General features: G+C 36.5%; 2 protein-coding genes across 2 annotated transcripts; one reads left to right on the top strand and one right to left on the bottom strand.

Moving 5' to 3' along the window:
- The first annotated feature begins 2,293 nt into the window (after positions 1 to 2,293).
- On the top strand, positions 2,294 to 5,669 carry fxyd7 (FXYD domain containing ion transport regulator 7). Its single transcript, XM_016286873.1, has 6 exons — positions 2,294 to 2,327; positions 2,471 to 2,509; positions 2,604 to 2,678; positions 4,109 to 4,136; positions 5,449 to 5,489; positions 5,576 to 5,669. The coding sequence occupies exons 1-6, from the start codon at positions 2,294 to 2,296 to the stop codon at positions 5,593 to 5,595; spliced, it is 237 nt and encodes a 78-aa protein (XP_016142359.1). The 3' UTR covers positions 5,596 to 5,669.
- A 1,887-nt stretch (positions 5,670 to 7,556) lies between these two features.
- nfkbid (nuclear factor of kappa light polypeptide gene enhancer in B-cells inhibitor, delta) lies at positions 7,557 to 21,360 on the bottom strand. Its single transcript, XM_016285596.1, has 12 exons — positions 21,345 to 21,360; positions 17,695 to 17,831; positions 17,572 to 17,602; positions 17,242 to 17,465; positions 16,913 to 17,145; positions 15,475 to 15,580; positions 15,228 to 15,374; positions 15,105 to 15,156; positions 14,660 to 14,829; positions 13,577 to 13,693; positions 10,366 to 10,530; positions 7,557 to 8,616 (listed from the first exon to the last, which is right to left on the bottom strand). The coding sequence occupies exons 1-12, from the start codon at positions 21,358 to 21,360 to the stop codon at positions 8,545 to 8,547; spliced, it is 1,470 nt and encodes a 489-aa protein (XP_016141082.1). The 3' UTR covers positions 7,557 to 8,544.
- Between the last annotated feature and the right edge of the window lie 1,756 nt (positions 21,361 to 23,116).

Raw genomic sequence — 23,116 nt, 5'->3', positions numbered from 1 at the left:
CTGTCAAACGATTAATCACATTCAAAATAAAAGTTTTTGTTTACAGAGTAATGTTGCGTGTTGTTGCTGTTGGTATGACAGAACACTCCCAGCTTGAACTTTACCAAAGAAAGATGCAATGAAAGGGAAATTCATTGTCTGAAGCAGTCATTCTGCCTAATGTTTTTGTGTTAAAGATAGTAATATGGGTTTGGAATGACATGACGGCGAGTAAATGCCATGCCATTTTTTGTGAACTATCCCTTTGTCCACATAGTAAACAATTCTAAACAATCCTATATTATACTTCTACATTAAGTAAGTAACTGATTGCAGTGTGCACCTTAAGCCATCAGCGAATTTCCTTTCTTTAGGTCATGCAGATACCAGAACCACCATCCCACTGACAGGACCTGGCCAGACTCCCTAGGAATACTAATGGTCACTTTAGTTTGAGCCAGTGTTTGCCAGACCTGTTCCTGGAAGCCCACCAACAATGCATGTCTTGGACATCTCACTAATCTGACACACAAGTTTTAGGTCTTTTAAAAATCTTTCAATGAGTTGAATTTAAAACATTGTTTGTGTGCCTCAAGGAATGACGTTAGGAAAGCAATAATTTTATATCAATTATTCTTAAAATTCTAGAAAAATTCACTCGGGGTTTGTGCCAGCTCTGCTCAGTTTCAGTACAGCTGCGAACTAGAGGAGCTTTTTGAGATTTTTTTTTGTGGAAAAAAGAAGCAATTAGACAGTCCATTATTTATTTTACTGATGACCCTTCAGATCTTCTGACTCCTACTAGGTTTTTTAATTAATCTGAGCTGATCTTGTCGTCAAACTGAAGCATAATACGTCTGCTCTTGATATCGTTCCTACCCACATTTTTTTTTTTTTTACTGATTTTTGATAGTGTTGGGGCCTGGATTCTTGCAATTGTAAATAAGAGCCTTCTTTTTGGGTTTGTTCCAGCTTATTGTAAACATGCAATGGTGAAACCTCTGTTGAAAAAGCCTAATCTGGATACAACTGTTTTATCGCATTTTAGGCCAATCTCAAATTTACCTTTTATTGCTAAAATTTTAGAGCGCGTTGTATTACAGTTACAGAGTTTTTTGGAAACAAATACTACTCTTGAAAAATTCCAGTCTGGATTTAGGAAAAATCATAGTACCGAGTCATTAAATTACATTTTGCTACTTGTTGACTCTGGGAACTCAGTAATTTTAGTGCTTTTAGATTTGAGTGCAGCATTCGACACGGTTGATCATGGCATTCTTTTATCGCACCTTGAAAAGTGTGTGGGCATCCAAGGAAGTGCCCTGAGCTGGTTCAGATCTTATCTTAGTAACAGAACTTTTTCAGTAGGTATTGGTCGCTATGTTTCATCTGTAGCTACTCTTATCTCTGGTGTTCCTCAAGGCTCTATTTTGGCTCCCATCTTGTTTTCACTGTACATGCTTCCATTAGGTTCAATTTTTAGGAAGCATGGAGTGTCCTTTAATTTTTATGCTGATGACACCCAAATCTATTTACCTTTGACACACAATGACAAGAATGGTTTAGAAACATTGCTTGCATGCTTAGCTGATGTAAGATCTTGGATGTCTAAACATCTTTTGCATTTAAATGAAGGAAAGACGGAAGCAATTGTCTTTGGACCCTCTGTGGGTAAAGGAAAACCAAATTTTTACTGTGGTCATTTAAACTCTTATATCAAACCAACGGTGAAAAATTTGGGAGTTCTTTTTGATTCCTCCCTTAAGTTTGACCAACATATTAACTCAGTAGTTAAGTCATGTTTTTTCCATCATAAACTTCTGTCAAAAGTTAGATGTTTTCTATCTTTTAAAGATCTTGAAAGAGTCATACATGCTCTTGTTTGATCACGTTTGAACTATTGTAATTCCTTGTATATTGGACTACCCCAATCCTCCATGTCACGGCTTCAAATGGTTCAAAATGCCGTAGCCAGATTTTTTACGGGTTCGTAAACAAGAACACATTACTCCGATTTTAATGTCTCTTAACTGGTTGCCAGTGCGTTATAGAGTTGAATTTAAAATTTTGCTGTTTGTTTTTAAGTCCTTAAATGGGCTGGCATCTTCTTATTTGTCAGATCTTGTCAATGTGAATAGGTCTGCCAGATGTTTGCGTATCCAAGATCAATATTGAAGTTGAAAGGTGACCGTGCGTTTGGGGTGGCCGGTCCCACCCAAAAATTAAAATTTTTCGTGGTAATTACATTGCTGTCTATGGGAGGGTCAGAGAGCTCTCAGAATTCATAAAAAATATCTTAATTTGTGTACCGAAGATGTACGGAGGTCTTGCGGGTTTAGCTGTCCATGGTGCTGAACTCTGTCCCCTGCATTGTCTTCCTTACTTCACTCCATGTCTTCACTGTGAATCACATACCCAAGGTCCATACTAAGTCTATTATAGGGGTTCGTTTTGTTTCATAGTTGTTAAAAATATGTAAATGTATTTTCAGAGTCATACATGCATATGGACCAGAGTGCCTTTCATTACGGTAAGCATGCGGATATTACATGGAAATACATATTTAAAAAAAAATATAAAGCCAATAAAAAAAGTATTTCACCACTCTTGATTTCTGAGCTCAGATTACGAGACGTTACGGACCACGGGTGTCATCCTTGCTGTGGTTATGTTTGTAAGCGGGATTCTTATTGCTCTGAGTAAGTAACAGCTGTGATGTTACAAAATGTTGTCATCATCAAGAGTGACATTTACCTGGCATTACAGTCAGTCCAGTTTTACTTCAGTAAGTGCAGTGAATCTCAATTAGGGCTGCACGATAAATCGAAATGGAATCGAGATCGCGATTCGACAGAGGCTGTGAGTGTCATGCGTATCTTTCAGTGAAGCACGGTTCTGTGATCAGCAGTAAATCTCCATCCAAAGGCCAGAGTGCGCTCTCGCGCTGAAACTCCAAATACGCCTCGCAGAAGAAACCCAGAAAATGCCTATCGCTGCAGCTGAATAAACAGAAGATTCAACTGCTTTCATTGATTCAACGTGATTAATAAACACATGACTACGGCAATATACGGTTTATCGGAGTTCTTATTATTATAATTTTCATTAAAATAAAGTATATTTATAATGCAATGCCTTTATCACTGCTTAAATACTATGAAATATGTTGCGTGCCTTATTCTGTGTAAGAAGCCACATCATCTCACAGAAGGATTCATTTCAAACACTCGACAGACGATATGTGGTGAGTTTGGAGTAAAAATATGTTATTAAATGTGGTATTTTCACATGCTTTCAGATGGAACAGCGTTTACTTCACAGAGCCGTAGTTCACTGAGAAGCTGTGCAAACAGCTGTCATTATCGCGAACGATTTCTTCGATTTCAGAATCGCGCAATAAAATCGTCTGCGATTTTTTTGCGTAACTTGTCAGTGAACTATGGCTATGTGTAGTAAATTCTGCTCCATCTGAAAGCACGTGATGATAATTTCCTGCTGATTACAGAACCGGCATTACTATCAAAATGCGCACGACAATCGCATTCGATTAATCGTGCAGCCCTACCTCAATCCACCAAACCATTGGTCTAAGTGCTTCTGCAATGTGAAAAATGTGGTCAATTTAAATGAGACTAAATGTATTTCTTACAAACTGGCTAAACTCTAATTGTGACCCTGGACCACAAAACCAGTCTTAAGTAGCACAGGTATCAATAGCCAAAATTACAGTGAATAGGTCAAAATTATCGATTTTTTTTAATGCCGAAAATAATTAGGATATTAAGTAAAGATCATGTTCCATGAAGATATTTTGTAAATTTACTGTGGTAAATGAATCAAAACTTAATTTTTGATTAGTAATGTTCATAGCAAAGGACATCATTTGGACAGCTTTAAAGGCGATTTTCTCAAGATTCCTCAGATTCCAGATTTTCAAATCGTTGTATCTTGGCCAAATATTGTCCTACCCTAACAAACCATACACCAATAGAAAGCTTATTTATTGAGATGTATACATCTCAATTTCGAAAAATTTACACTTATGACTGGTTTTGTGGTCCAGGGCCCCAATCTAAGTCCCTTCCAGTTATATTTTTCACCATCTCTAAATGTTTCTTTGCCCTGACAGGTAAAAAGTTCAAATGCTCAAAATCCAAGTAAGAGTTATTCACACAAATGTGCAGCCTTGACTGTGCATGTGGAATGAGTCCGAATAAGGATGAGGAAACGTCCTGAAAGAAAAAAGATGTACATCGAATCGATGGCTCCATGTCTGTTCACTGGAAAGCTCCTGTACTCTTTGAATGCAGCCCCTGGTTTCTAAAGTTATCGGTTTCTGAACTGAGTCTGACCAGCTTTTTTTTCCCAGCTCAACAACACTGTCTATCCATTTAAACAACAGCATGTTTTACTTGCACGACCAGATGTATCAAAGACACCTGAGTGGTGTTCATACTGTAAAAGCTGCAGGTTGTTCAATGTTTTAAACAAGAGAGCAGAAAATTTGTTGTTCTCACACCTCCTAAATCAAGAACTAAAGTGGTTAGGCAGTGTGTATCAAGAAGACTAGGCTACCTCTACACTGGCTACATTTGAAAATGCATCTTTTTCTCTACCTTTTGGGGTTTTGGCCTTCCATTTACAGCTCTGGTTTTTGAAGACTCTCTCCCAAGTGGATACATTAAAAAAAGTTTAAATGTAGACTGTAAAAGTGGAGTTATTTTAAAACTGCGACGCATGTTTAGTCATGTGGTGCAGATTGCACTGATAGATATGATGATTGAGTGCGACCTGGATGCACCAATTCTGAGATATTTAGCTAACAAAATAATTGGGCCAGAAGAAAAGCATGAGAACTTTATTAAGTAAGAAGAACTTTAAGAAGTTCATCAAGCCTGGTCTCTCAGTATCATCTAAGTGAGCTTTAATTACATTTTAAGCATACGCAGTAAGATGATTTAGCATTTTCCTATGTTTCAGCGTGGATAAGAAACTTTTGGAAAACTCTTTAAAACTGTAGTGTGGATGGAGAATGTTTTAAAATGAAAATGCTGTTTTCAAATGTATCCAGAGTAATGTAGACGTGGCCTGATAAAATGCTCAGCATGTCATCCTGAGATGATCTGAATCATTTGATTATATTGACGTTAGGCCCTTGCATTAAATCAAGCAACACCACTTACATCTGACTAAAGGAGATGTGCATGCTTGCTGAATATTTCAGAGTGCGACACCAGGGTTGTCAAACTCAGTTCCTGGAGGGCCACAGCTCTGCAGAATTTAGCTCCAACTCTAATTAAACACACCTGAACCAGCTAGTCAAGGTTTTCATGATTACTTGAAAACTATAGGTACTTGTGTAACAAGTTTAGCTCTGTGTGTTGGTGTGCTAATCTGAGTTTGACACCCCGCTTAGATGGACTAGCATGGCTTAGTGGCATAATTGTGGTTTTGTTTTTTTCCCTACAGATCTAGTCCAGTGGAAGGCCCTCAGCCACCAAAGACAGAAGGTACACTACCACAAACATTAATTAAACTAAAAACTACAGTCATATTTTTATTGAACGCTTCATAAATGTGACCTTTTTTCTTTTAGTTCCACCTCAGACAGTGTAAAGCATATGGTGCGACAGGGCGGCCCATTTCAGCGAGAGGAAATGCTCAGACGCACAGAGTTACTTATAGGAATGTGGAGGAGAGTCGAACCCGCTTGACCTCTTTTTGTAACCTCAGCCTAAATGCTGACCTGTTGCTGTATTTTTAGGTCTCTCGGTAGCACACGTGCTACATTATGTCTCTTTTGTGTTCATATCGTGTGAATGACACCATTCATGATGCATCTCACCTGGCCCCAGTTATTTTACCCATGCATGAATAGTTTGCTTTTAATGTTGTTGTTGTTATTATTATATGAGGTTTAGATCTAAAAGGGCATTTATGGAAATATTCACAGAAGCGATCAGGAATAATGATTAGAAAACTAGCAGACTGATTGAATTACATTGAAGAGCTCATGCGTCATCTAATGGATTTCAATCCTTTAGACAGATATGATGAAGTTAATATTTTCACTCGCTTACATTTGAATAAACAGAATATTGTTTGAATAAATATAAATAGCTCTCCAGCATGGAACTATATGCAATCCTGTGTGTCACTCTGTAACTTGTGCATGCCAAGTATGTAAGACAATTTTCTAGTTGTTTTAGTCTTGTAGTATATATTTATTTATTATTTGAGAATTTTAGTGCATTTTAAATACTTTTGAATGTGTTTCACAATTATTTTATGTCATATGTCAGTAGAAACTGAACTTATTACCATTAACAGTTTTGACATCAATCATAACAAGATAAACTGAAATGCATGACTTTTCTGTTTACAGATTAATCATTTGGATCCGTAAAGTCAGACATTACTTTACAGAGGGCTTAGGAACTATAGGAAAGTCTTGCCTTAAGAACTAATGGTGCAGTCAAATACAAACTAACTAGTAGTTACTAAGCCAACTTTACATCTCAATTTAAGTCAAACCTCACGAGCGGCTGATGCAACCCTTCCTTGGAGGTACACATGATCTTTTGTCCATTGTAACAGCATGAATATTTGACTACTGTATTCCTGTAAACAAAAGACTTTAGAAAGTAATACTTCAGTCCCCAACCAAGTGTTACTAAAAGGCAAATTACTTAATTGCAACTCAATGTATTTATGCCTCATGTATTAATACAAAAGCATCCATATATGTCAGAGAATAATGAGCCACTGCACATCTGTTTGATCAGCATGGAGGAACGCTTATGAATTCATTACAATTCCTTTAATGAAGGTTTTTTTCTCTTTGCCTTGAAATGAAGTAATTGAGTATGACTAAACACCCACAGCAGTCATAATGAAGAGCTCAATACAGTTACTATAAGAAAATGTGTTTTTATTAATCATCCAAATGTTAGTCATGTACCAAAGACATTTGGCTCAATAAAAGACCCTGAGTTACAGAGGTTTGTTCTTGGTCTTTACTTATTTAGCTTTATTTAATTTGGCTTGGTCAGTTGACATATAATGCAAAACACACAAACACATTAATAAAACATTAATGATTTGCAGAAATGTGGCTTATTAAAGATGACACTTCATAAACGTACATACAATCAAGCTAATTTTAATGCTACGTTATATACTCGCAGAATTCGGTTTTGTCAGATGGTTTCATTCACTGAGTGTTTGTGGTATTTGTTAAAACATGAGCAAAATTTCATAAATTAAGTCCTTAGAAGGCAGTTTTCACTTTGCGTTCAAACTAATTCTCATGAATCTCTTTTTGTTTTACAAGAAAGCGACATTAGCGTGTGTTTTCCCTCATTTGAATTTCCAGAGGGACTCTGGGTACTTCAACATGACGAATCATGCATATCACTGACTCAACAACAACAACAACAACTACAACATTTGAAATCTTGATACAAGATGGACACTGACTACCCCCACTTAGAAAACCCTTTCCTTTCATACTATTCCACTGAAATAACATTGTTAAATCATATGAATGATTCTGACATCTTGATTCTGTATTGAATTTCCAGAGGGACTCTGGGTACTTCAACATGACGAATCATGCATATCACTGACTCAACAACAACAACAACTACAACATTTGAAATCTTGATACAAGATGGACACTGACTACCCCCACTTAGAAAACCCTTTCCTTTCATACTATTCCACTGAAATAACATTGTTAAATCATATGAATGATTCTGACATCTTGATTCTGTATAGGTCTTGATGACAAAACTACCTTCTTACCTCAGAACCCCCTGACATTTCACCCCCTCATATATGACTCATCAAAATAACACATTCACATACATGGCTGGATGACACATCTCCTGTAAGGACAACTGTGATATCAAGTGTGCTGCTGAGAAAAGTGCATTACATAGAGAACTGATGTCATTCATATCAAACAATGAAATAAATAACTGATCTTCACTGAGTGAAAGTAACATGAACATGAGCACAGAGAATATGCAACATATACCAACCAAAAGCTATATAAATACATCTAAAAACAAATAAAGAATATTCCACTGATACAGTGAGTTAAAAAAGCAAACCAATATGGTTTATAATTGAAGGTGGAAACTGGACTGGAACTGACAGTCCTCATGACGATTTCATTGAAATCACTATTCATGAACATACTAAAATTTGCATGCATCTTTAAATAAACTGGGAAGCAGCTTTATGGTACAGAATCAATGAATGATCCTTCAAAAAATATACTGTCATACTAAAAATGATGCAATATGTGAAAATCCTCATAATAGGATACTGAAGATCAACCCATTCTTCTCCAGAGATTACATTTTTGGGGTCATTTTTAAAGCTCTTTCTGATCTTAACTCTTTTTAAATGTTTTTTTTTTTTTAATTCACATTTTGATGGTGAACGGTTAGTAAAATTATCAAGATTAATGTTTCGTGTGCATACTATTATTTAATCCAGATGACTGCATCTCTACTGGAGAAGATGGGATACGCTGGGACTAAAAATCAGTCCTGGTCACTCTTGGTCCTGTAAGGATGTAAAACGTCGCCTAGAGGAGGCACTTTTCTTCTTCAAGATGAGCTTGAGCTGAGGGAGAGAGAGCGAGAGAGGGAAAATGGTGTGTCAGCTACTGTGTAATCTGTCCTTTTCTTTCTATGCTGTTAAAAACATGGTAGAAACTGTACAAGAGAATGTTTTTGCATGGCACTTCTCACAACAGGCAGACTGGTTGTTACTAAAGAAAACCTCTCACTCTCTCTCCTTTGTCTCCGCTCTGCAGCAAATGAGCGGGCTGGTCGTTCTCCAGGTTGCGGATGCTGGGATCAGCACCTCGACTCAGCAGCAGCCGGATCAGTTCCTCCTGAAAGGGGCTTCCATGCAGCCCCGCGGCCATGTGCAGGGCAGTGTGTCCATGAGCCTGAGAGGAGACACACATTTATAGATAATCATGTCCACACTGTTGTCTGTTTTTAATTAATATGTCCTGAAGTTCTGTATATTAGCCCTGCCTATTTTTCAGTGACTCTTTCTTCCGGTTACACAGTATGTGATGGCAAGTCTTAATGAATGACTTAGGATAGTTCATGAAAATACTGTCATTAATTACTCACCCTCATGTCGTTCCAGACCCGTATAACATTTGTCCATCTTCGGAATACAAATTAAGATATTTTTGATGAAATCCGAAAACTTTCTGACACTGCATAGAGAGCAACACAACTACCACGTTCAAGGCCCAGAAACTAGTAAGGACATTGTTAAAATAGTCCATGTGACATCAGTGGCTCAACCGTAATGTTATGAAGCTATGAGAATAGTTTTTGTGCGCAAAGAAAACAAAAATAACAACTTTATTCACCAATTTCTTCTCTTCCGTGTCAGTCTTCGACGTGGGTCCAGAGAGTACCACGATGCATGCGTGAAGAGAAGAAATTGTTGAATAAAGTCATTATGTTTGTTTTCTATGCGCACAAAAATGTATTCTCGTAGCTTCATAACATTACGGTTGAACCACTGATGTCACATGGACTGTTTTTATCGATGTTCTTATTACATTTCTGGCCTTGAACATGGTAGTACCCTTGCTGTCTATGCAGGGTCAGAAAGCTCTCGAATTTCATCAAAAATATCTTAATTTGTGTTCTGAAGAAGAACGAACGTCTTACGGGTTTGGAATGACATGAGGGTGAGTAATTAATGACAGAATTTAATTTTTTTGGCTGAGCTATCCCTTTAAATAGATTTGTTCAAACACAATGATTCTTTTTTTAGGAACAAAACAAGCGGTGGTCTTTATGAGTAAGTAAATTAATCGTTCACTCAACTGAATGTTCACTTACTGTTTTTATGAGTAAGTCACTGGGATGTTCACTCAGTTTGTGAAAAAAAAAACTTTGATGCATTCAGGAATTAAATAAGGGTCTGTCCTATGAACGAGTCACTGAAGTGTTCACTCAACCAACACATTCAAAAACACTGATTCATTCTGGAATGTAAAAGAGAACTCTATTTATGAGTGAATCATTAGGTCGTCCACTCAACCAATTCGTTAAAAAACTCTGGAATGAAACAAGTGGCTGTCTTTGTAAGTGAATCATTCATTGAATCATTCGCTCAACCAACTGATGTTGGTCTCAACAAACGAAACAGATTTATGAGTGAATCACTGAGTCGTTCATGCAACCGATTTGTTAAAAACTCAGATTCATTCAAAACAGGAAGGAAAACACGTGACTCTATGCTGTTAAAAACATGGTAGAAACTGTACAAGAGAATGTTTTTGCATGGCACTTCTCACAACAGGCAGACTGGTTGTTACTAAAGAAAACCTCTCACTCTCTCTCCTTTGTCTCCGCTCTGCAGCAAATGAGCGGGCTGGTCGTTCTCCAGGTTGCGGATGCTGGGATCAGCACCTCGACTCAGCAGCAGCCGGATCAGTTCCTCCTGAAAGGGGCTTCCATGCAGCCCCGCGGCCATGTGCAGGGCAGTGTGTCCATGAGCCTGAGAGGAGACACACATTTATAGATAATCATGTCCACACTGTTGTCTGTTTTTAATTAATATGTCCTGAAGTTCTGTATATTAGCCCTGCCTATTTTTCAGTGACTCTTTCTTCCGGTTACACAGTATGTGATGGCAAGTCTTAATGAATGACTTAGGATAGTTCATGAAAATACTGTCATTAATTACTCACCCTCATGTCGTTCCAGACCCGTATAACATTTGTCCATCTTCGGAATACAAATTAAGATATTTTTGATGAAATCCGAAAACTTTCTGACACTGCATAGAGAGCAACACAACTACCACGTTCAAGGCCCAGAAACTAGTAAGGACATTGTTAAAATAGTCCATGTGACATCAGTGGCTCAACCGTAATGTTATGAAGCTATGAGAATAGTTTTTGTGCGCAAAGAAAACAAAAATAACAACTTTATTCACCAATTTCTTCTCTTCCGTGTCAGTCTTCGACGTGGGTCCAGAGAGTACCACGATGCATGCGTGAAGAGAAGAAATTGTTGAATAAAGTCATTATGTTTGTTTTCTATGCGCACAAAAATGTATTCTCGTAGCTTCATAACATTACGGTTGAACCACTGATGTCACATGGACTGTTTTTATCGATGTTCTTATTACATTTCTGGCCTTGAACATGGTAGTACCCTTGCTGTCTATGCAGGGTCAGAAAGCTCTCGAATTTCATCAAAAATATCTTAATTTGTGTTCTGAAGAAGAACGAACGTCTTACGGGTTTGGAATGACATGAGGGTGAGTAATTAATGACAGAATTTAATTTTTTTGGCTGAGCTATCCCTTTAAATAGATTTGTTCAAACACAATGATTCTTTTTTTAGGAACAAAACAAGCGGTGGTCTTTATGAGTAAGTAAATTAATCGTTCACTCAACTGAATGTTCACTTACTGTTTTTATGAGTAAGTCACTGGGATGTTCACTCAGTTTGTGAAAAAAAAAACTTTGATGCATTCAGGAATTAAATAAGGGTCTGTCCTATGAACGAGTCACTGAAGTGTTCACTCAACCAACACATTCAAAAACACTGATTCATTCTGGAATGTAAAAGAGAACTCTATTTATGAGTGAATCATTAGGTCGTCCACTCAACCAATTCGTTAAAAAACTCTGGAATGAAACAAGTGGCTGTCTTTGTAAGTGAATCATTCATTGAATCATTCGCTCAACCAACTGATGTTGGTCTCAACAAACGAAACAGATTTATGAGTGAATCACTGAGTCGTTCATGCAACCGATTTGTTAAAAACTCAGATTCATTCAGGAAGGAAAACAGGTGACTGTCTTTACAAGTGAGTCAACCATTGATTCATTCAGTTAACAGATTTGTTTATAAATAGTGATTCACTGAGTAACAAAATTTCATTACCGCATGTTGCTGGAATGGAGACACGCAGCAGTTAGATTAGCTTTGGCATTATTTGAAACTATACTATTGTATCTAAAATGTAAGTCACTCAACAATAACTTGTTCACACCCACAATAGTGCTGTTGGTCAAAATTTCACCACAGCTGCAATAACTTGCGGCACGAGGCAAGTGTGATATTACTTGAGTATGATTTTGTATGTATATGAAAGCCAATACAATATCGTCATCATGTGTCTCACTTTCGTGTTGATGAACGCCTGCATATTGGACAGTTGGAGGCTGAGGAGGAAGCGCACAAGATGGATATTCCCCTCCTTCACTGCCAGGTGAAGAACTGTCTTGTTGCTTTTGATTTCCTGAAAAAGACAAAGGTATACTTGTCAACAAAGTGAAACTGAAGCAACATCAAACCAAGTGTGCCATGAATGAGGTTTCCTCCTTTTGCGGCAGTCTGAAAACGAAACCGCTCTATATGGAACAATGACAAAATCATTTGTTTGTCTGTCTGTCAGAAAGGAACATTTGGGAAATATATTGTTTCTTTTCCTATATGTCGGAAATCGCTACCGTAATTTGGAAATGTCAGTATCCGTGATTTGTTTGTTACTAACTTGGGGACAGTAGAAGATATTAAATAAATGTATACTTATATTTGGCAATGATGAATTAATATTGATCCATTACAGTGCCAATAAATTGACAATTATATTTAAAACCTTACAAAATATTTATATTTCAAATAAATACTGTTCTATTCTTTAAATAATTCTGAAAAAATTTAGCACTCTTTCCACAAAAATATTACACAGCACAATTGTTTTCAACATTGATAATAATACATGTTTCTTGAGCACCAAATTAGCATATTAGAAGGATTTTTGAAAGCTTGTGTGACGCTAAAGATTGGAGTAATGATACTGAAAATTCAGCTTGCTATCATAGGAATAATTTACATTTTAAATGATTTTAACATAGAAAACAGTTTATTTTAAATTGTAATAAAATTTCACATGACTGTTTTTACTGTATTTTTGATCAAATAATGCAGCCTTGGTGAGCATAAGCGACGAAATCATTGCAAACCCTAAACTTTACATCTCTGTACATCAATAATGATTATTTTATTGGCTTTAATATGGCACTGTACTGATGTTATTATGGGCCAGGCTAAACGCAACACTCAGTTTTATAATAATATTATTTAATGAGTGTCCCTGCACCATCTGTCTATACACCAAGGGGTCCTTTAGCAATAATTTAACACATTACCTTATTATCATTGGGATTAAACTGAAATATTAAAAGGCCATAAAACGGAGTACCTGGCTGAGAACTGAAGCTCCAGCATTAATAAGAAGCCGCAAACACATCAGTTTATCTTCTGCTTGAGTCTGTAGACTGCCATCAGCTAACCATGTTGAGGATGAGGAGGCATTTATAGCCTTTATCGTGGCACAGTGAGAGATCAATTGTATCTAAAATGTAAGTCACTCAACAATAACTTGTTCACACCCACAATAGTGCTGTTGGTCAAAATTTCACCACAGCTGCAATAACTTGCGGCACGAGGCAAGTGTGATATTACTTGAGTATGATTTTGTATGTATATGAAAGCCAATACAATATCGTCATCATGTGTCTCACTTTCGTGTTGATGAACGCCTGCATATTGGACAGTTGGAGGCTGAGGAGGAAGCGCACAAGATGGATATTCCCCTCCTTCACTGCCAGGTGAAGAACTGTCTTGTTGCTTTTGATTTCCTGAAAAAGACAAAGGTATACTTGTCAACAAAGTGAAACTGAAGCAACATCAAACCAAGTGTGCCATGAATGAGGTTTCCTCCTTTTGCGGCAGTCTGAAAACGAAACCGCTCTATATGGAACAATGACAAAATCATTTGTTTGTCTGTCTGTCAGAAAGGAACATTTGGGAAATATATTGTTTCTTTTCCTATATGTCGGAAATCGCTACCGTAATTTGGAAATGTCAGTATCCGTGATTTGTTTGTTACTAACTTGGGGACAGTAGAAGATATTAAATAAATGTATACTTATATTTGGCAATGATGAATTAATATTGATCCATTACAGTGCCAATAAATTGACAATTATATTTAAAACCTTACAAAATATTTATATTTCAAATAAATACTGTTCTATTCTTTAAATAATTCTGAAAAAATTTAGCACTCTTTCCACAAAAATATTACACAGCACAATTGTTTTCAACATTGATAATAATACATGTTTCTTGAGCACCAAATTAGCATATTAGAAGGATTTTTGAAAGCTTGTGTGACGCTAAAGATTGGAGTAATGATACTGAAAATTCAGCTTGCTATCATAGGAATAATTTACATTTTAAATGATTTTAACATAGAAAACAGTTTATTTTAAATTGTAATAAAATTTCACATGACTGTTTTTACTGTATTTTTGATCAAATAATGCAGCCTTGGTGAGCATAAGCGACGAAATCATTGCAAACCCTAAACTTTACATCTCTGTACATCAATAATGATTATTTTATTGGCTTTAATATGGCACTGTACTGATGTTATTATGGGCCAGGCTAAACGCAACACTCAGTTTTATAATAATATTATTTAATGAGTGTCCCTGCACCATCTGTCTATACACCAAGGGGTCCTTTAGCAATAATTTAACACATTACCTTATTATCATTGGGATTAAACTGAAATATTAAAAGGCCATAAAACGGAGTACCTGGCTGAGAACTGAAGCTCCAGCATTAATAAGAAGCCGCAAACACATCAGTTTATCTTCTGCTTGAGTTTGTAGACTGCCATCAGCTAACCATGTTGAGGATGAGGAGGCATTTATAGCCTTTATCGTGGCACAGTGAGAGATCACTGCACAATGCAGAGGAGTCAGACCTAAAGATGCCAGGCAAAAGCAAGAGCGGCCATATATTATTGTCTCCTCAGATGTCACTGTAACTGTGATGCTTCTGTAGACTGCCATCAGCTAACCATGTTGAGGATGAGGAGGCATTTATAGCCTTTATCGTGGCACAGTGAGAGATCACTGCACAATGCAGAGGAGTCAGACCTAAAGATGCCAGGCAAAAGCAAGAGCGGCCATATATTATTGTCTCCTCAGATGTCACTGTAACTGTGATGCTTATGGAACACTATGTAAAGGTTTATACCTTCAAAATTACGAGCCTCCAGGTCCACTCGCAGTCCAGCATAGAGAATAACCTATCAAATCATAGCAGTTTAGAAGCATGCTTTTTTGATTTCGAATGCATTGCAAATGGGCAGTCTCTCACCTGCATTACACGAGGGAAACCATAGGTGGCAGCCACATGGAGTGCAGTTTGACCGTTGACGTCACAGATGCTGATGTCCGCACTTAGAAAGATTAGATCCTGGACTATATCTGGCTGATTGGCAGTTACAGCCACCAGCAAAGCAGTCTGGGATTCAAGAGAACAGATAGTCAGTGAGTGCATTGATAGAAAGGTCCCTGGTATATTTTGAATTAGATTTAACAGTATTTTGTATTTTGATATTCACCTTGCCCTTGTGTTCTTTAGAGTCCAACTTCCCCAGTTCACTAAGTTTCTCTGCAGCAGCAAAAGCATATTCCCTCAGGCCTTTCGCGGTGTAGATATGTAGAATGCTAACAGAGAGTAAGAATAGAGTTTCAGTTTTTATTTACAGTGCAGAGCTGTCTAACAACCGTTTCCATAGGATTTACGCTTACACTGTGGTTTCATTAGTTAAGAAACGCACAAGACCTTGGTGGACCCCTCTGGTAAAACACCTAATGTGGTAATCTGCAGAACGCATTAACTGAACGATTTTCAAAAATACAGTAAGATGTATGGCTACTTTAACGTAAATGTATCTAAAAAGACTGCAAATGTTATTTGGGTCAACGAGATATAACGAGATATATATTGAAAAATGTGACTTTTAAAAAAATAATTTTCAGTAAAAAGTTGAAATGTAATGATTTTTCAAGTGGTGTAACCAAAAAGTAAAAAGTAAACATTTAAAAAAAATATTTAAATACATTTGAATGTACACATATTAATTATTTAAAAAAAATGGAACTTTAAGAAATATTTTAGTTTTTGAAAAAAAGTTTTTGGGCAGCCACATCACATCGCACAACCATTGACAGCATTTGTTTAAAAAGCATAGAAGCACTTATTTTCTAAGAATAATAAACTAAATGATAAAGTTAATTGTACTAATAAACTTATTCACCCATTTTCTTGAAAAACAAATTATTTATTTAAACAATCATTTAAACGATTTTCAATTGTTCAAAAGTGATAAACCTTTACAATGTTACATGTGCATTTTATTTAAAATAAATTTTTTATTTTTTTTATTTTATATTCATCAAAGAATTCTGAAAAAAGTTTTTATCATTGATAAAAATATATGTTTTTTGAGCACCACATCAGCATATTAGAATGATTTCTGAAGGATCATGTGACACTGAAGCCTGGAGTAATGTCTGCTAAATGTATTAAAACAGAAAATATTCTCTTTTTTTTGCCATTTTTATTTTGATAGGACAGTATAGCAGTGACAGGAAGTGACGGAGGAGAGAGAGAGGGGGGCTGGATCGGGAAAGAACCACGAGCCGGGACTTGAACTCGGGACGCCCCGAGCGCAACGGCACTATATGTCGGCGCACTGCCCACTAGGCTATTGGCACTGACTCATTTTAAATTCTAATATTATTTCACAAAATTTATGTTTTTACTGTATTTTTGAGGCCTTGGTTAACATAATCGATTTATTTTTTTCAAAAACATAAAAAAAAAAAAAAATCTTATTGACCCCAAACTTTTGAACAGTACTGAACTCATTTTAAGTAAGTCCTAGGCTGCTTAAAGCTACAACTACAGAGCATTCTTCCAAATGACACCTGGTTACAGCATCCAAGGTAGTAAATCTCCACCCTAAACAATATTCAGAATGTCTTCTGACTTACGTGTCCCCATCATCATCCTGCCAGGTGGTTCTACTGTAATCCATGTTCTGCAGGAAGACTCTGGCCTCCTGCAGCTTCACCATATCCATCTGGGGCCTGAACTCTTGGAGAAGGTATGGGCTTGTGTGATCCTCTGCTCTGGAGTCAGATGGCCAGCAGAAGCCAGAGGTCTGAATGGGGACAGTCCCAGTCATATCAGTCCCGGCTGCAGTTACAGGGCACTCTGTTATAGACTGTGAGAACAGAGAATAGATTCATAATATGGACAAACCTTCAATTTTGTAAGCCTTCAATAATCATGCTGCCTGAAATACTTATAGAGCTCTTACATATTGCTGTGTTGTCTGGGCATCCTGGCAGTCTTGCATCTGCTGAGGGCTGTAGCCAGTGGCAAGCGTCTGTCCAGTCTGGGTAAAGTTTTGTGCAGCGCAGGAACTAGGCATGAATGGGAATGGGCTGCACTGCTGTAGCGAGGAATGTGCCTGATGAATGCTGGGAACTTCCCATCGGTCATATCTGACTGCTCCCATTTCTGTGTAGCTTGTACTGGCTTCTGCAAAGAAAAGGTATAATTTTCAGATGTAAAAGAAAATCTAAATATCCCTGAAGTCTCATTTAATCAAGCAAAAGCCTAATTTAGCAGAGATGGTCGGACTCACCGGCAGTGGGAGATTGTCCTGATGCCAACACCTGTTGGAAACATTTTGGAAGGTGATTAAAGTTGTTCGTATCAGCCTCAAGACATTCATATTTAATAATACCGGTATAACAGTTTGTCTCACTGGGACAGATGCAGCGCCACCAGCAGTGTAAGATGCTGCAGAGCAGGATGGAGGTGCTGAGGAGGTCTCTCTCTTTCTCTTCTGCTCCAGGAGTTTCTTCACTGTGGGCAGAGGGTAACACACCTTTTCCTTCGGTGCTGTGGACCCAGGAAAAAAAACGTTGTTATATTTATGATGTTTTCTGTATAAATGCTGTTATATGATAAATAGCCTACACCATTTAAAAGTGTAATACATCAGCAATGACATATTAAATAGATGAAATGTGAAAGTAAAGATAGATGTGGTTCTTTTGAACTTCCTGTTCTTTTTGAAAACCTGTTTCATCCTAAAAAAAATGTATCATGGTTTCAAAAATAAAAGCTGAACAACAGTTTCCAACATTGATATTAATAAGAATCCAATATTAGGATCATGCGACACTGAAGACTGGAGTGAAGGCTGCTGAGAATTCAGCGTTGACACCACAAGAATAAATTACATTTTAAAATATATTAGAATAGAAAACTGTTATTTTAAATGGTAATAATATTTCACAATATTACTGTTTTTACTGTATTTTTGATCAAATAAATGTGGCCTTGGTGCGTATAAGAGACTTTTACAAACATTAAAATAATTACGGACCCCAAACTTTTGAACAGTAGCAAATATCTTATCTACATGGTTATTACTGATTTATCAATATTAGCAATAATATTATGATTTTTTTTTATGATATTAATATAATTTAATGAAGATTTTTAAAATCTTAATAAATAAATAAATGCGTAATTTATATTCCAATAATATAATAGTGAAACTTACTGGAGTTTAGAAGTAGTGACAATCTTGTCCAAATAAATGGTACTAAATATTTATTATTAGCAGGATATTTTAGATCTGCAAATCTGACATTTCCATTAAAACCATTTGTTTTACAATGTCTTTTTAATGCCTTTGATTTACAATGATCTTTTAAACAATCAAGTCAAGTAAAACATGAATCATATAACCATATTCAGTATTTCTTGCTGGATACACATTTATTGTTGTTGTTTTCAAGTAAATCTGATAGATTTCTTCAGTAATGTGATTTCCCCAGGACCGTTTTTAATAACAGGTGCTGGTATGACTTGAAATGTTTTGTGCGTGTGTGTGTGTGTGTGTGTTAGTCACCAAAAGAAACCGAAAAAGACAAGAATGCAAATATCGGAGGTTTCCAGTGGGCATCAGTTACGTATTCGAGCAGAAGGAAGGAAAGTTTCTTCAAAATCTTGACCCCAAACGTGAGATAAGAACCAAATTTCCACCGAAGGAGCATAATGCTCATCCTCTCACCCGTGAGGAAGGTATTCCATTTGGAAAAGAGGTGGTGAGGTTACGTCTACCTGTCTTCTTCATAAGAAACCCTGCGTCTATGGAGATGTTTCTCACAGCACACTCTCTGTAACTATTTCCTTTTCTCCGTTACGCTCTTCGTGGCAAACCACATCTTCCTGCATCAGTGACGTATGTCCTTCGCAGGGGCCCCATTAGAGGTGTATGAACAGATGCTTAGATACTGATTCAGAGTCAGATTTGATGCCTGTCTAGCATTTCGTTCGTGAAATCAGCTGCATAGATCACAGCTAAATTGCAATACTTCATCCAGTCACCAGGAAAAAAAAATCTAAAATAGATATTTATCGAATTACTGCTTCACGCACAGATAATTCTTACAAACACTGCAGTGTGAGAGAAACACTATGAAGTTATTTTATTATCTTTTATGGGTATGTCAAGATTATATTATGCACCTCCTGATAATAGTTTTGTATATACAGTAGTGTAACTACAATAATAGTGTTTCGGTTGATTGATCTATTTATAGCTCAGACAGAAGAACTACTTGTGTTTCATTCCGCAAGGTATCCTTTACAGGAAAAGTGACTGGTTTCAGCAAAACATTAAGTAATTCTTATGGTGAAGGGGATTCAAAAGAGGAAGATGGAAATTCCACTGGGGATAACCTTGAGAGGATCATTCCTTGCCTTATCTCTCTTGTTTGTTCTCCATTCCAGTTTATTTGAATTACTCCACTTCTCGGCCTCTTGCTTTTTAAAGCTGACTCAAAAAGTTAAGAGAAAAGATGGGCTACTGCTCAACACTGTATTTACACGGACATGTATAACTGACAATAAAATTATATATTTCTGAAAGATATAAACAGTTAACAGAGTTAAAACAATGGTTATCATGTCTTTAAAGATACACAAATTCAGAAAGTTATACCAAAATGTCTCAATATGTATTTAAATGATTTAGGGGTGAAATAATTGTTATACATGCCCATTACTCTTCTGAGGTTACAGTAGTTGTAAAAATATACATCCACACACTGGACACAGTTCAGTGTACCTCTATTGGACCCATAAAAATCATAATAGGACAGTATACACACCTACAGTTTCTACAACTGAGATGTGACTAACACTAACATACAGTCTGCTATGTTTTTAGAATTATTAGCCTAGGTTTGACATATATATATATATTTTTTATTTATTTTTTTATTTTAATTAAAAGTCAAATGACATGAAAAAAGTTCAATCAACGCTTGAGAGACGTTGAAAATATTACAAACGTTATTGATGAAGAGAAACACCTGATAGCCTAGTCATATTCTTCAAGGCTATCTAATAACAATGCTTCTATTATCACTCGCAACAGGTTTAAAGGTCACATGACACTAGTTTACACAAGATTGATTTTCATGCTTAAAATGTCCGAAAGAGTGGGCTTTAGCGGTTGGGATACCCTCGCACCTCTGTCTTGTAATTTCAAAGACGGAAATCCCTGGCCAGTGAGTCACGCGCGTGGGTGTAACGCGGGGATTCCGTGGCTCTCGCTCCGCAATCTGACTATAGATACATGCAGAGAACCTATTAACTCATGAAAACAAAACTTAGGTTGGACTTTATTCCTAGACACTTGGCATATTCCACATGACATTTAGGTTACCAGTATTAGAAATGCGTGCTTTAAATGTGACTGATATATTTTCTTTAGGCTAGACCCTACCATTTTCACAAGCTTTTCTCTGTAAAAATGAGACCCACACCCAATAAAAACGGGAAATGAAAGTCGAACAGGGAGGAGTAATTTATCAAGGGGTTTGTCCAAATAGCTGTAAAAAATGAAGTCGGTGACTGACAGTAGGCCAACTCTATGTTGTTGGGGGATCCTTTATTCAAATGAGTTAGCCTAAATCTATTTTTAAACGGTCATACATCACTGGACTGAGGTCATGTAAACAGCAAAAGATATGCCATATGTTGTTTCCAGCTAAATGATTGTATTTAATAGCATTTGTGTATTTAGTTAAATTAGCCTACTTATTAAACGCTTATGTCAATGTATTATAGAGGTCCTAATACAACCCGAACACTGGCACCTGTCTCTTGTCTTACACTCACACACACTAAAGATACAAAAGCTGTCATTGGGTCGGCATCTTTTAAAAAAAAAGATGAAAGCCTGAAAGGGTACTGGTGACAGCTTTTGTACTTTTTTCCCTGAAATATTTGGCTATTTTTCTTTTTTACTCCACCATTTCATAAAGCCAACTTATATTCCCCATCACTTTGTGCTGTAAAAATTCTGTCAATAAACAAACAGGTCTTACTTACATTTCTGAAAGTGCATGTCAGAATCCCTTTTGCTGTCTTTAATTCTCGGCTCCCACGCCAGGTGAAATGAATGATGCCAGACGCAGAGCAGCCTCTGATAAATGTCAACTCCTCCAGTCACTGCCTGTTATTAACTGATTCCGGCACGTTCCACTATGTATACAGAGAGCACGTTGTATTCAGCCAGCCCTTTTTTTTGTAGCTCCACCCACTGCTGATGACGAGCTGTCAAACACATTGGAGGAAGGTTGGTCGGTTTGCTTCTGACAGCAGCAGTAAGGGTTTCTCTCTCTCTCTCTCTCTTTCTTTTTTTTTGCATATCTGGTCAGTGACAAATAAGGATGTCTGAGATGATAACAAGAAGAAATATTTTAGAAATTTTAGTTTAAAACGTAATTTGTTTTGTAATTGTCATCTTTGTTTCATGGTTTTGGTTTGATTTCATACATTTTTGAGAAACATTTCTTGTACTAAAATATTTTCCAAGTACCTTTAATATATACAATCTAATAAAGTTTAGGTGTTAGTTATAACTTTAAATCTTATAATATATTAAATATAGGCTTATAGAATTAGAAAATAACCTCATCATTTCAACCTCACCATAAAAAAGTGTATTTAAGTAATTGCTGTTGATTTCCATCACTGTTGGAAATATATTTAATATAATAATTAATATTAATAAAATATAGACAGTGCTTCTTTTGTAGAGTTAGTTTTTTTTCTGTGTAGTTGATGACTATTATCTACCCCCCACACACACACTAAACTTTGATCTGCTAATTTGCCTCAGAGATGTTAACCATTATGTCCATTTCCTCCATTCTCACCATGACATGAAAATGTCTTCCGTTTCTTCCTGCTCCTCCTCCACCAACTCAATCTCCACCCACTCATCCTCTCACAGCTGCAAAAAAGTGGAGAACTTTAAATGCCTAAGCTCGACTGCTGTTCACTTTGTAGTGGTCTTACAGTTATTTGGTGTGTAATGAGAAAAGCACTCTTTAAATAAACATGATGATAAGCATGATAAGTGCACACTTAGTACATTTTGAAGTAGTACTTTAAAAATCTGATCTGAGATGTGCATTACATGTGGCATTGCCTCTCCATACTTGTTTGTTCATGTAGTACTTTTGACTAACCTCAGTATGAACCAGATAGCTGTAGATCTTCAAGAGCAAGATTTAGAGCCCCTCCATTATGGGTCCTTAAAAATGTAAACAACATAAGGCTTTATGGGTATTACAGCTCAGTTTTTTACATTCTAAAAGAGGAGTGGAATTCAAGTAGTCTATAATTAGACTGAGGCAGTGTCTCCTGGCTTGTGAACGGAACTTCTGTCTTCATGGCTCTATCTAGTGGCCAAAAATATTACATGTATACATGCAGTGTTGAGGTAAATTCATGTGCTCCATAATGTGGCATAAACAACATTTCATTGCATCATTACATAATCTACAAATTAAAAACAACATCAACAACAAATGAGATTTTATAATTTTATAAAAGTATATTATATAAATAAATAACCCAAGCTGAGATCAACCCTATGGATTCACTGTTGGATATTTATGTATTCATACAGAAAGTCTGACAAGTCTTTTCAGTAAATATGTGAATTTAAAGTAATGAAGTTCTAATTCAGTGTTTTAACTGATCATATCACATGCTCAACAGAAACACAGATACTGTAGAATAGGCAGATAAACATGAACATCATTTTCTTGTTCATGACCACATACATATGCTAGACACAATTCATTAGGCTA

This window comes from Sinocyclocheilus grahami, unplaced genomic scaffold (genome assembly GCF_001515645.1).
Source record: "Sinocyclocheilus grahami isolate Dianchi unplaced genomic scaffold, SAMN03320097.WGS_v1.1 scaffold11.1, whole genome shotgun sequence".
NCBI lineage: Eukaryota > Metazoa > Chordata > Actinopteri > Cypriniformes > Cyprinidae > Sinocyclocheilus > Sinocyclocheilus grahami.
Note: the sequence above shows the minus strand (reverse complement) of the source record. Positions and strands in the feature narration are given on the sequence as shown.